Genomic DNA, 12,950 nt, shown 5'->3' with positions numbered 1-12,950 from the left:
TAGCAGAAGGGAACTGCGATATCTCACTTGTTCAGAGCATTGTGCTTCTAACAGTATATGTATACAAAGACCCAATACTGCACTGTCAGGAAGAGCCCAAGAATGGTTGTAACTCTTAACGTATAAATTACCACCTGGAGTTGGAGTTGTCAGTATAAGTAGTTCCTCAAAATAAAGCAAACCAGAAGCGTGAACAGTACATTTGTTTTTGTGCATACAAGAGTCTTGGTTGTGCACTCTGTGTGGGAGGAGTCTGAAGAAAAGGGCAGTTTGAGCTGCTAAGAATTAGACTACGTATATGGAAGAAACACATGCAACACTAGGATATACTGATCATGGTGTTTGCAGGTGTACATATATATTAATCCCTACTGCATCACATGCATTTCAAAAAGCAAATAGTGATGGTGACTTACTGCACGAGCTGGTTAGAATCTAGGAACCTATAGTAGCAGGCCTTTCCATGTTCAAAACAAGGGTTTCACCATCTTGCCACTTTGTGTTGCCTGTGGCTGGGAGGGGCAAAGACTAGTGAGATTTTCCTGCAGGTGGATGTATTGATTCAGCTTCCTTTTCGCAGTGAGTCTCAGTATCTGTCCATCTGCTATTATTCTGGGAAAGTCTCTTCCTTCACCACACAGCACTGTTTATACTAGAAGCTGGGCTGTTTCATTTACTGGCTGGTAGAGATGCAAGCAGAATAGTTTTATGCCTGTGATTTGCAAAAAAAATCATATGAAACCCCAGAATAAACAAAAAAAAATGGGCTGTTTGCTTGTCTTAGAATATTTCAGGGCAGTTAATGGAGCATAAACTAATTAGACAAGGAACAGTGATGACTTGCAAGTAGTAAAGCAGCCTTTAGCAGCAGTAAAGCTAAACAGCTAACTTTTCTGTTTTCTCTCTTAAATTTCAGGCTCAAATTGACCATTATTTGGGACTTGTGAACAAGACTGCCAGAGATGCAGTGACTAAGTGAGTTTACGTTGGCTGTTTCAAACTAGCTTGTATAGCCTTTTTGATGTACATACAACACCTTGGGTATGTTAAGGAAGCTATATATAGTCATCAAGAGGAAAAAACTTATTAAAAACTGTGGGAGATTTACAGAATCAACTGATTCCTTGCAGGTCAGTTAAAAATATTTGATGGAAAATGTTTGAATCATGCAATTCTAATAGGAGTCCAGGTAAGTGGATTTATATGCAGAGGACTTTAGGCCCTCAGCAGAGCAGGGCTGAGTGAAGAGGGATGTAGCAACTTTACTGCCAATTTTCTTATTGTTGCAAATTAATATATCTATGATAATTATCTGTAAACATTGACATTTTCAAGGCTACATTTATGCTATAATTACTGCTTTATTTCCACATTTAAATACCTTTTTAATTTTCTCTCATTCTTTCAGGATCCAAGCTAAAATACCTGGATTGAAACGCAAAACTGAGTAAAAAGCCTGAAGCAACTTCTCAATAGGAGTTCATCTTTCAGGGGGCAAATATTCATTTGAATTACATGGGGAGGGTCAGGGAGTAGCAAAACCTTGACATTGCAGTGCAATTTCACAGATCTTTATATTTTAGCAGCACAGTGTTTGAGGAAAAATACCTGTTTTGACTGCTATGTGTTTCATCATCTTAAGTATTGTAAGCTGCTATGTATGGATTTAAAACTAATCATCTTTGTTTTTCCTGTGTGCAGCACCAGCTAATGCAAAAGATTTGAGAAAGCTGTACATTGTGCTTCATCAGAGGTAGTCTTTCTGCATTCAAGAAAAGATAGAGCGGAGGATAATATTTCCCATTTTGTGCATTGTGTATGGTCTGGGTAGGTTGAGGCAGATTTTCTAAAATGAGATGTTTAGAAGAATATACCATTAAGCAAGTTTGAAAAACTGTGGCTTTTTGGTATGAGTGTAGCTGTATTGTGATTTTATTGTTTTATCAGTTGCACATATATATATCTATATTTATATATATATATATATATATATATATATATATATATATATATATATAAAATAGTATTTCACAAAGCTTAGATCTTTAAGCTGCTCCACAGTGCTTGATATTTCAGAAAATGGACTGATTTTAGGACTAGCCATAGCGGACAAACTTGAAAAATAAAATATTTCTAGAAACACTACCATCTATTTAAAAAACAAATGAACTTGCACACACATAAAACTTAAAGCATACACTGTGTTGCACACACATAATCTGTGGAACAAATATCTAATTCCTCAAATGTTTGAAAATGTCGAGCATTGTTATGCAAGAAATTACAAATGAAAATGTATACACTTGTGGTTTAAGCTGTATTGAACTAAGTCTGTGGAATGCATTGTGAAATGTAAAAACAAAAAAAAACAAGTATCAATAAAGCTTATAGACTTAAAGAATTTTGGTGCTTTGTCTTGATGAGACTACCAGATTATAATACATATATTTATTACACAAGTCAGTCGAGCATCTGTCTTATGTAGTTCAGCACTTTGGAAAATTGAGAGAGATACGGAGTTAGTCCAGCAATTTTTCAGGATAACTTGTTGATTCTACTAACTTGACTGTAAAAATAAGATCAATGAAAATAGATAACCAAATTTATTTGACACACGGGTTTTCAAATAATTATTTGGCCATTGAAAAATAAATTCATGCATTAATATTGTCATATACAATATAATAATACAGCATTACTTCTGAGCATATTATATATAAAACCAAACCACATAAACATATACAAATCATATTTATTTAAATGTTTTCCTGATAGACACTATTGCTCTTAAATATTTTTCACAAATCACCATTTAGCAATTCATTCCATCACACAATTATTTTTATTCAGGATACAATCAACGTGAAAGGCCAATGTTACAACATAAGCAAAGAAAATGCCCACCTAACATGGTTACATTATCTTAATACAGAAAAGATTTCTTAATTTTTTTTTTTTTAAGACTACATGGGGTCTCCTATTATGTGTCTGACAAACTGATCTTTTGCAGAGTATTGTAAGGCAATAGTTCAATTTATTTAAAAAAAATCACTAAGCTTCCTCAAGCACTTTTGTGTTACATATATACTCATTACATTTTGATAATGCTTGCCTTCTCTCTTTTCTATGATATTTTATGGCCAATAGCTACCTTCTTTTTAGAGATGGGCAGGAACCAGAATTTCCATTTTTCAGGAAATTTTGTTTTGCTTTGGAACAAAAACAAGATTTCCTGTAACCCACATTTACTTAAACACACACACACACACACACACATAGGTTTGGGTCAATCAAACATTTCACTTTTTACATTTGTTTATAATATGAAATATATACCAAAATGAAAAGTTGTTTTGTTTTGGAATGAAAACTCAAAATGGAGCATTTTCAAAATGGAGCATTTCCACTATGTGGTAGTTTAGACTTTTTTAAAACTAAATTTCACTGAAATAGACAATTTCTGTCAAAAGATTTGGTTTTGAAAAAATGGCATTTTCTGACAAAAACGTTCCATTTGAATTTTCATTCAGTTCTATTTATTTTTGTTAATGTCACATACATGTTTCTAAACAGCATATGAATGGTTGCCAGATTAACCTAATCTCTTCTTACTGCTTTACCTGTCATTCATTATGTACAATTAGCTCATCTCCGAGAAGCTCTTCCTGAGTAAAAGATGGGAAATGGTGCTTCTTGGTCTTGGACTCTTGTCCAAAGCAATTTACTAAACTTTTACTGTATAAGTAGTCAAATATAAAGCACAGACCCAAAGAGAGGGAGAAACACAAGAAGATAGCAGTATTTTTTAATGATTCCCCCGAAAAAAGTCCTTTGTACCCATATCATCCCTCAGAGTTGAGCTTAAATCCTGGCCTTGACCTGCTACCTTCATGAGCCAGATACATTCCGCCCTTTAATAGATTGTTCATGTCAGTGACAAACAGGAGGTTCAGATAATTGCTTGTATAACAGTATGTATGTTCTTTCTGAAGGAAACATTTTGGAATTCAGTTGTGACAGTATTAAGAATAGGACCAGCAGAAAATGGGTGACCGTGTCAGATCTGGAAAAAGTGTTTGTGTTAAGCCCTCCTCAGGATGGAAGTTTATAGCACCATATGCAGAAAGCTGACAGTGGTGGGAGGCCTATTGGCAAACTCTTTCAAAGGCACTTCATGGATAGAAAACTTTGCAAATTAAATGTGTTCTTTTAAAAAATAGTGAACTTTAAAAATGTGTTACTTGGTTCATTTGGTTATTCAACGTGAATGTGAAACCCCCTGTGGTCATTTAAAAAAAATACAAAGCCTTACTCACAATGCATAAAATTCCAAACAAGAGTTTTAACAGTTGTGTTAAAATGGGAACATTCCTGAAGGAAGATGTAAAGAAATGATTTTACAGATTCACAAATTAAATGCTGTTACATTTTAGGATTACTGATTCTCTCAAAAGTGTTTGTTTGTTTGTTTTTAATAGGCTACAGTTGTAGCTGCTTGGAATAATTAAAAAATATTTAGCAAAAGCAGTTTAATGATTGAACTGTTCATTGCTGAGACCTAGGAACAACCTTTAAAACTTCAGCTTCCATCACAAAGGCATCACAGTCTTTCAAATACGAAATTGTAGTAGCACTCAATATTACTACACTCAGATTCCGAAAGTGTGTAATCCATGCAGCATTTTTGTTATGAAATTAGAGCAGCCAAAGCATTGTGGACTGGTGTGACTCTTCACTGCTCTGCAGTCACATGGTAATTGCAGCACCAGAAGCAAGGGAATTCCGCTTTCAAAGACATCTCCACACAAATACACTAAAAAAAGTTAATTGGTGATAAAGTTGTCTTTAACAATTAGCACTAGAATAATACTGTACAGATTGCAGGTTGTGTTTGCAGCTTCACCACATCCTTTTACTCCCAAACTGACCAGGTTTAGTATGGATGTCAATAAGAGAAAATGACTAAGGAGCTCTATGATACATTTTTGCGCAGTCACTTTTCAAAGAACAACACTGCTCCCTTATTCATACAACAACTGTAAACATCTAGTATGTGGGGGTTTTTTTACTTTCAGCATTTGCTCACAAATTATCCAGCTTGCTTCAGAGAAAAGTCGGACTGGTACAATGACTAAATTTTAATCTTGGCTGTACCCCCAACTCATTGTGTGCCTTTGGGCAAAGTCACTGGTGTGTTGACGATCACTTAATAGCACATTGTAAACTGCTCAACAGTTAAACTTGAACCAGTATTTGGTTTTGTGAGTCATGAAAATATGCATATTTCCATAGACCCAATAGCAATTCCTATGTGGATCAGATCAATTGTCCTGTCTGTGAAATTTTCCTCTGAATGAGCGTCGCATGCATCTGACGAAGTGGGTATTCACCCACGAAAGCTCATGCTCCAATACGTTTGTTAGTCTATAAGGTGCCACAGAACTCTTTGCCACTTTTACAGATCCAGACTAACATGGCTACCCCTCTGAATGAGGTTCATACAGGATATGCAGACTAAGCATCTGTGAATAACTGATAGGAAAGATTTGTCTAATCGCCAATCTGCTAGGATTGTCATATCTCTGGGAATCAGTTTCTGCCAGCACTTTCATTTTTGACATTTCAAACATTGCCTCATCTTTCGTATGTAAAAAATGTAGGTATCTCACTACCATGGTCTAGGTCAACTGATACAAAGCAATACTTTAGCTGCCTCACAACGGCCTTTTACTTACTCCTTTTGCCTGTGCTAGGTCAATAGCTACTTTCTCTTGCAGCCTTCCTGCTTCTCATCTACATGAACTTCATTGTGTTATGGGTATGGTTAGTTGCTCGTCCATCAAAACACTCTAGTTACACCTTACATTTCACTGACATTGCTTACTTTTCTGTTTGAGCTGCATTGCTATTTTCTGGATCTCTGTATGGCTCAACTAAGTTCTTGCAGTTTGCCATTTAGCCATACTTGGAGTTTTCTTGCATTTCTGCTTACCTGTTTTTTGAGGATTATTATTAATAATAATAATCATATGCATTATACTGAATAGGAGCCCCACTCATAGGCCAGTGCTTTCCTGCCTCTGGGCTATATAACCTCCAATCCGTCCTCTGCCTGATTCAGAGCAGAGACTTCAACCCGTCTCCCAGCTGAGTGCCCAACATCCTTTACAATGATTGGGGTGGATTAGGCAGCTGAGAATGGGATCCAAAAAGCCAACAAGATGAGTGGGAAGACACCAAAGCTAATGAGGGTGTAACCTAAGCCTAAGGGCTTGTCTACATGGTGCATTAATGTACACAAGCCAGGTGTAAATACTACGGCTGACCAGTGGGTCACACACTAACTGGCCCTGTGGAACCTGCTGGCTTGCTCTAAAAGTTCCTGAGTGTATCCTAGCATTGTACTGGGCTGAAGGGAGACCCTTTGGGAGACTCTGCCCAGGATTCACAACTGGGGCCCCTATCCTGGAGTTAGGTACTGAAACTCTTTGTTTTGGAAGAAATGCTGCTGCTGCATTGTGCCACCACCCCCTTATACACTTTTAGTCCAGAGGCTAGGACACTGATGTGGGAGATGTGTGTTCAGTTCCTCTCCAGCTAACGTGGAGAAGGATTTTGGGTCTCCCACCTCTCAGGAGTATGTCTTAGCCCCTGAGCTATAGGATATGCTGGGGTGGGTCACTTTCAATTTCTCCTGTTGGAACTGTTCCACTGTGGATAAATTATTAAATGAATAATCATAAAGGCATTGGGCCAGCAGGAGAGTTGAGTGGCTCTATAGTCTAGAGTAGGGCACTCCCCTGCAGGTGAGAAACCTAAATTCAACTCCCTTCTTCCCCTCAGGCAGAGGGGAGAATTGAATCTTGGACTCCCACACCTAGGTGACCAGATAGTAAGGGTGAAAAATCGGGACAGGGGTGGGGGGTAATAGGTACCTACATAAGTCAAAGCCCCAAATCTTGGACCTGTCCCTATAAAAGTGGGACCTCTGGTCACCTACCCACACCTCACATGAGTGCTCTAACCATGGACTAAAGGTTATAAGGAAGAGTGCCTCCTTGCCAGCTGATGGGGGCTTAGAATGTTCTCTAAGCATGACTCCTGCTAGGATTTAGGTTCCAAGCTGCTGGGTGGTGTCTGGACTTAGCTGCTGAATTTTGGGTGGGTGCTTTGGGGGTCTTTTCCATCAGAGATGTAGGCATCTAGGGACTTCAGGTGCCTCTAGGGCAGTGGTCCCCAAGATTTTCATGGGTGTAGCTCCCAGGGGCAGAAGGGCAAGGGGGCCAAGGGTGGGTGTGGGGTCGCAGCTGGGAGCGGGTGTGGGGCCAGGAATGGAGCCACAGCTGGGAATGGAGCTGGGAGTGGGCCCGGGAGCAGAAGCCGTGGCTGGGCCACAGTTGGGGGCCAAAGCAGGAGCCGGGAGTGGAGCCACGGCCAGGGGCTGAGGCTAGGAGCAGGGCTGAGAGTGGAAGCTGTGGCTGGGCCATGCTTGGGGGCCAAGGCTGGGGCTGGGAGTGGTGCTACAGCTGGGAGCCAGGGCCGCAGCCGGGACTCTGGCAAAGCTGTGAGCGGAGCGGGGCTGTGTGGTTCTCCCTCCTGGGCCCCCTGTGTCCCTCCCTAATGTTCCTCTGCACTCCTCTAGGGTGAGTGTGCCCCACAGTTTGGGGCCCACTGCTCTAGGGTAAGGGGCAGCTGAGCAGGGATTTGGGGAATGACAGTGATGCCTTTGGGACTCTACCCCGTCATGGTTAGTTTAAATCCAAAGCATGAGGTTTGCTATTCCTTATAACTTTTTATCCTGGTTTGTGATCTTTGAGGTTGTCATTCATATTATTTTTCTTTAAAAATGTGTTAAATTTTCTGACCTGTGTTGTTTGAATGTGACAACCTTGATAGCCAAGTACTGAGAGTGTTTTAGCCTAGTCTGTGTGTTGCTACATAAATGGATTTTGGATGCCGTGTGGCAGCATGCTCTGAGAAGATGCTAAACACAGTGTTACAGTGGGGGGTGGACCATACCTGTTTACAAAATTCTTGATTAGTAAAATGAGTTACCTGCAGTCATCGCCTCCTGTACTTATAACATACTTGTCATCATGAGAAAAGCGTATGTTGGTAACATGAGCAGAGTGACCAAAATAACGCTTGTGTTTTGCCTATTAGAAAGAAAACAGAACGTTGCAGACAATAAACAAACTATTACAGCCATTAAAACCAAACAAACCCTATGTTCTTTTGCAAGTATATGAAAATACATTTTTCATTTAGTGTAATACACTTCTAACCTACTGGCACTTCTTTGCCTTCAAACTGTTGTAAAACTGGTTAAACACAAAACTTAGCATCTTAGAGTAACATAAAAGCTAAAATGTACACTTACAAATTTTTCTGTACATGGAAAGTCAAAAAGTTTCACTAGACCAAAATCATCTCCTGTCACTATATTTAAAGCAGCATGGGTCACACATGCACAGTTGACATCTGCTTTATCAGCGTTTCTTGGCCAAATCCCAATGACTTCATCTCCAAGAATGCTGCTCCAAAACATAAAAAAAGAATATAGTTATGAAGAAGTGTGGGCCACCAGCTCTTCTGGACCAGTGTTATGGGCATAATGGTTGGCTCTACAGCAGGACAATGGTGGGTGACTATTAGTAAACTGCTCTCCCTAGGGATTCACCTTGTCCTTGTGCATTATTGCACCCAAATGCATCTTCATGGTATAGAGAGAGCACCCCATGTGCTCATTTTCCCTCATGCCCTAGACCATAACACAAGTCCCCTCAAGATGCACAAACTCACCCCTCATGAGGCACTGGCCCCCCCTCATGTGAGATATAAATACATCCTGCCTCAGTGAGACACTCTTCCTTTCCCCCACATGTATGCTCCCACTCGCACTGAAATTTTATAGCAGTGATGCCTCCTAGTAGTACTCCTTTCCTAGGCCCTAACTGCTCAAGTGAGGGGATTACTGTTTGTATCTAGAGTGTTTCTTAAAATAGCTGTTTTTTTCCTCACTTAGAATGTTTGCCTACATATCAGCTGTCAAATGTATCTGCACCCTCTCCTACATTCTTTGACAGAAGAGGCCATAATAATTACATTGCAGTCTTGTGTTTGCTTGATAACAAAGCAGTAAGAGCGCATGTGTTATTCAATCCTACGCTTGTTCCCTAAGAGCTAAGCTTGTGTTTATTGTCATCTCACTGGATACTGGCAGATCTTCTGATTAATGCCTGTACCAATGGCATTAGTATAGTTCATTATTCATTACAGTTTTAAACCACACTGTAATTAAAAAGCCATAGAGAGTAAATTGGCCGCGCTGTTCAACCAACATTACAGCTCTGTCTACACTAAGTATACAGCCATGTATTTTTAATCAGGTTGTACCTCAGTTATAATAACTACATTTAAGTAGTGGCCATGCAACAGCTTTTTCATAACATGACCATGTCAGCCCTGCTGTCTTTCTAGCCACATCTATCATGCTGCCTAACTGTGTATGTATTGGTGCATTCTGGTAAAATGTGGGAAGTGACCGCAGAGTACCTCAGCAAGGGAAAGAGTGACTGAAGGGCTACACACAAAGTGGCACCAGCAATGCATAAAGCAATGCATTCTGGCATATGAGGCAGCTCAGCTGGCTGGGAGTAAAGGGGACTGGTCAAGAGTGATTACACAGATGTGGGTAGGGGATAATCCTGAGTACCAGCCACATTGGGTGTGTGAGTACAAACCATGTACGGCAGCAACTGTGACATCAACTAGTTATAAATTCATTCTAGAAGTACAGTGCAGACAAGGCCTCAGAAAAGCAAAAGAGCTGGCGTTCTTCATATAATAGTTTTGCAAATCTAAAAGAGCCCAAAACTCTGTGAATCCCAGCACTAGCTGCACTTTCATAACAGTACCTTCACTTATCCTATTTCTGTAGTACAGAGTCATGCACAAACAGTTGCTTGTAAAAACAAGTTCTTTGGTTTTTAGACATTTCATCACCTTGTCCATGTGGCCCATGTGATCTTTTCTATTAGTGTGGCATCTACCACTTGTTTTCCCAGTGGCACTTCATGAACCTGACGTTTATAGGCACCGGTTGATACCTGAATGTAGAAAGAGTATATTAACTTTTCTGCAAATGTATTTTGATGTTATTTCAATATTTAAAAATTAAAAATTTATTTCTTAACAGTAATGGTTTCCAGAGGAACAATATAGTAATTTACCTATATCTCTAAATTTATAGCTTTCCTTCGGCTTTTGTAATTGAGTTATATACAATATGAGCTAATCACAACAAATTTACAATATGAACTAACGATTTGGCTGTTGAATGATCAGTTTATACTAATAATCCATTGCTGATGAATAATCTCTCAATCTCACATCTTCCTGTCAAAGTTGGCAAGCATCAAAGACACCTTGGAAGGAAAACATGAACCATTTGGGTTCATGTACTTTAGTACTGTTGACTTGGACAAAAATATGTGAGATACTGTATATTATCTGCACTAATCTGATTGTGAGATTATTCACCAGCAGTGGATTATCAGTATGATCTGATCATTCAACAGCTCTGCGAACACAAGGGAAACTGCTATGGTACTAAAACTAACTTTGGTTCTAACTAATAGAGAGCTTTTACATAGCTACTTGTTGCTAGCAGATCCTCTTGCTATGTGATGATATACATTGCACTAGGCTCAGTCTTAGAGAGATGGCATTTTTCATACAGTATCTGAGAGTAAAGAGAAGGCTTTATGCTCTCAGCTTCCATAACAAAAATTATAGGTCAAAACATTGCTGGCCCCTTGAAGCAGTGCAAGGTAAAACAAAATCCCCACTCCCTGAGTCCCCTTGCAAGAACTAGCCACCCTTGCAGTCCTTGTGCAAGGACTACTACTCCTTTTGTGATCCCAAAGGGGCAATGATATTTATGAAAGACAAAGATCTGCCCCCTTGGATAGCATAACCTTACCTTGGATAGCATAACTGCCCAGCTGTGGAGGAGAGCACATGCTGTACCTCCCCCTTAAAAGGAGTAGCAACAGGTATGCTCCCCACACACATTTGGGAGATTCAAAAGGTGTCGTGCACACTACCTCATGCAGCTCCCTGTAGCACAATGTCTTTGATGATGATCAGTGCTCTAAAGGCATATTTGAGCCCTAAGGGTACAGAGTACTTGTGTGTGTGACCAGCCTTTTTCTGTAAACTTTTCAGAACACAATAGTGAAAGAATGTTGTGACAGGTTGGACACACACACCCCGGGATGTCACCTGGTGTGCTGCGAGACCCCTGAGTCTACCTGTTCTGCCAGCATGGGCCCTCTTTAACCTGACTTGCTGAGCCAGGCTCTTAAAACATCCTCTAACACACACAGAGGCAGGGTCACACCCAGCTGCAGATCAGATCTCGGAAGACTCAGCTTAAGGGACTTGCTCCAGCACTCAGATGTCCACCTCCCTTGGAGTACAGACCCAAAGATATATTATGACATTCGCCCCCTCCCTCAGTGTGGAAGAGGGGGTACACAACTACAGCCCGACAGCGCTGATGGCCCATCAGCAAGAGACAATGGACTGTAAAAGAGCTTTTGTCTCCCTGTGAACGTGTGGGTCAGACTGTGAAGAATGGCTACAGGGGCCCTACAGAGTCAGGTGGTCTTGTTACCTGATACTAAAACATTATCTGGGACTTCTTGTCACTTTCCACTGTAAGGGAAGGGTGGGGGGGGGGGGCAAGCTAGGAAACAACGGACCCCTGCCTTATGCTAATCCTATTTAGGGGTGGGCAGTGAGGTAATCCTGGTTGTGAGAGCTCCCCTGCTTCCCCACCCAAGATGACTGCTGGAAACAACTAAGACTGAACTGGGGGAAAGAACTGAACCCAGGCTGGAAGGGTGTCTGGCCTGTGAAGAAGATTATTAGAACCACATTTAGGATGAGAACTTACATGTAACCAGTTTCTTTAGTGTATTAAGCTTAGTTTGCATACTCTGTTTTATTTTCGTAGTAATCTGCCTTGTTCTGTCACCTATCTCCTTAACTAGTTAAAATACACCTGTTATAGTTACATTTATTTCTGGTTTATAATATAACCCAGTTTATGTGATTTCTAACTAAGGGGAAGGAGCAAGAAGTTGTGTACACCCTCCTCCACATTAAGGGAAGAGGTGAATTTCATATAATTTTGGGTTTGTACTCCAAGTAAGGGGGTGAACATCTGGGTGCTGTGGCAAGCCCCTTAACCTGAGCCTTCCCAGAGCAGATCTCTGCCTCTCTGTGCAGGTGGGTGTCCTAACCCAGCAAGGCCAGGTAAAGGGGACTCAGGCTGGCAGAATAGTCTGACTCTGGCATCCCAGCACACCAGGGTGACATCCCAGGGGGTCCAATCTGTCACAAATGTACCCATTTTTACTGTTCTACCATTACTGTGTGTGCCTGTACTCTAGACCCAGCTTTTACCTTCATGAGGCCAGGTAATTCTACCATACTGATAAATCCTAATATAACTGTAGTTACAAATCCCTAGATTCATTAATCCTTAACTCCAGCCCAACAGCTATTTGTTATTGCAGTTTTGAATACAGGAATTTTGATGAAAATTGGGATGCTGGTTATACTCACTTACATGCCAGTACCCCAAAATGCTCTTTGAACTCACAGATCATTTCATAGCAAGGCTTGTACTTGTTTCTTGGGACATCTGATAAATTTGGATGAACAGAGCTCTTTAGATCACAGATTATCAGGGTTGGAAGGGACCTCAGGAGGTCATCTAGTCCAACCCCCTGCTCAAAGCAGGACCAATCCACAGACAGATTTTTACCCCAGTTCCCTAAATGCCCCCCTCCCCCCCCGATTGAACTCATAAACCTGGGTTTAGCAGGCCAATGCTCAAACCACTGAGCTATCCCTCCCCACTTTAATCTTATGCTTAA

General features: G+C 40.5%; 2 protein-coding genes across 6 annotated transcripts in view; one reads left to right on the top strand and one right to left on the bottom strand.

Annotated features, from left to right (window-relative positions):
• RTN4 (reticulon 4) overlaps window positions 1-2,401 on the top strand; it is a 74,185-nt gene extending 71,784 nt beyond the window's left edge. For all 5 annotated transcript variants that reach the window (XM_045011336.1, XM_045011337.1, XM_045011338.1 and 2 more), the window contains 2 exons: window positions 917-975; window positions 1,409-2,401. In XM_045011336.1, coding sequence (XP_044867271.1) covers window positions 917-975; window positions 1,409-1,451 — 102 coding nt within the window. In that variant the 3' untranslated portion in view covers window positions 1,452-2,401. The remainder of the gene's footprint in view (window positions 1-916; window positions 976-1,408) is intronic.
• A 1,296-nt stretch (window positions 2,402-3,697) lies between these two features.
• Window positions 3,698-12,950, bottom strand: part of EML6 (EMAP like 6) — a 403,172-nt gene continuing 393,919 nt past the window's right edge. The window contains exons 39-42 of the mRNA XM_045011334.1: window positions 10,006-10,109; window positions 8,381-8,534; window positions 8,056-8,156; window positions 3,698-4,813 (exon numbers count right to left, since the gene is read on the bottom strand). Coding sequence (XP_044867269.1) covers window positions 4,789-4,813; window positions 8,056-8,156; window positions 8,381-8,534; window positions 10,006-10,109 — 384 coding nt within the window. The 3' untranslated portion in view covers window positions 3,698-4,788. The remainder of the gene's footprint in view (window positions 4,814-8,055; window positions 8,157-8,380; window positions 8,535-10,005; window positions 10,110-12,950) is intronic.

Source organism: Mauremys mutica, chromosome 3, assembly GCF_020497125.1.
Source record: "Mauremys mutica isolate MM-2020 ecotype Southern chromosome 3, ASM2049712v1, whole genome shotgun sequence".
In the NCBI taxonomy this organism is placed as follows: Eukaryota; Metazoa; Chordata; order Testudines; family Geoemydidae; genus Mauremys; species Mauremys mutica.
The sequence above is the reverse complement of the archived record's forward strand: the minus strand, read 5'-3'. Positions and strand labels throughout refer to the sequence as shown.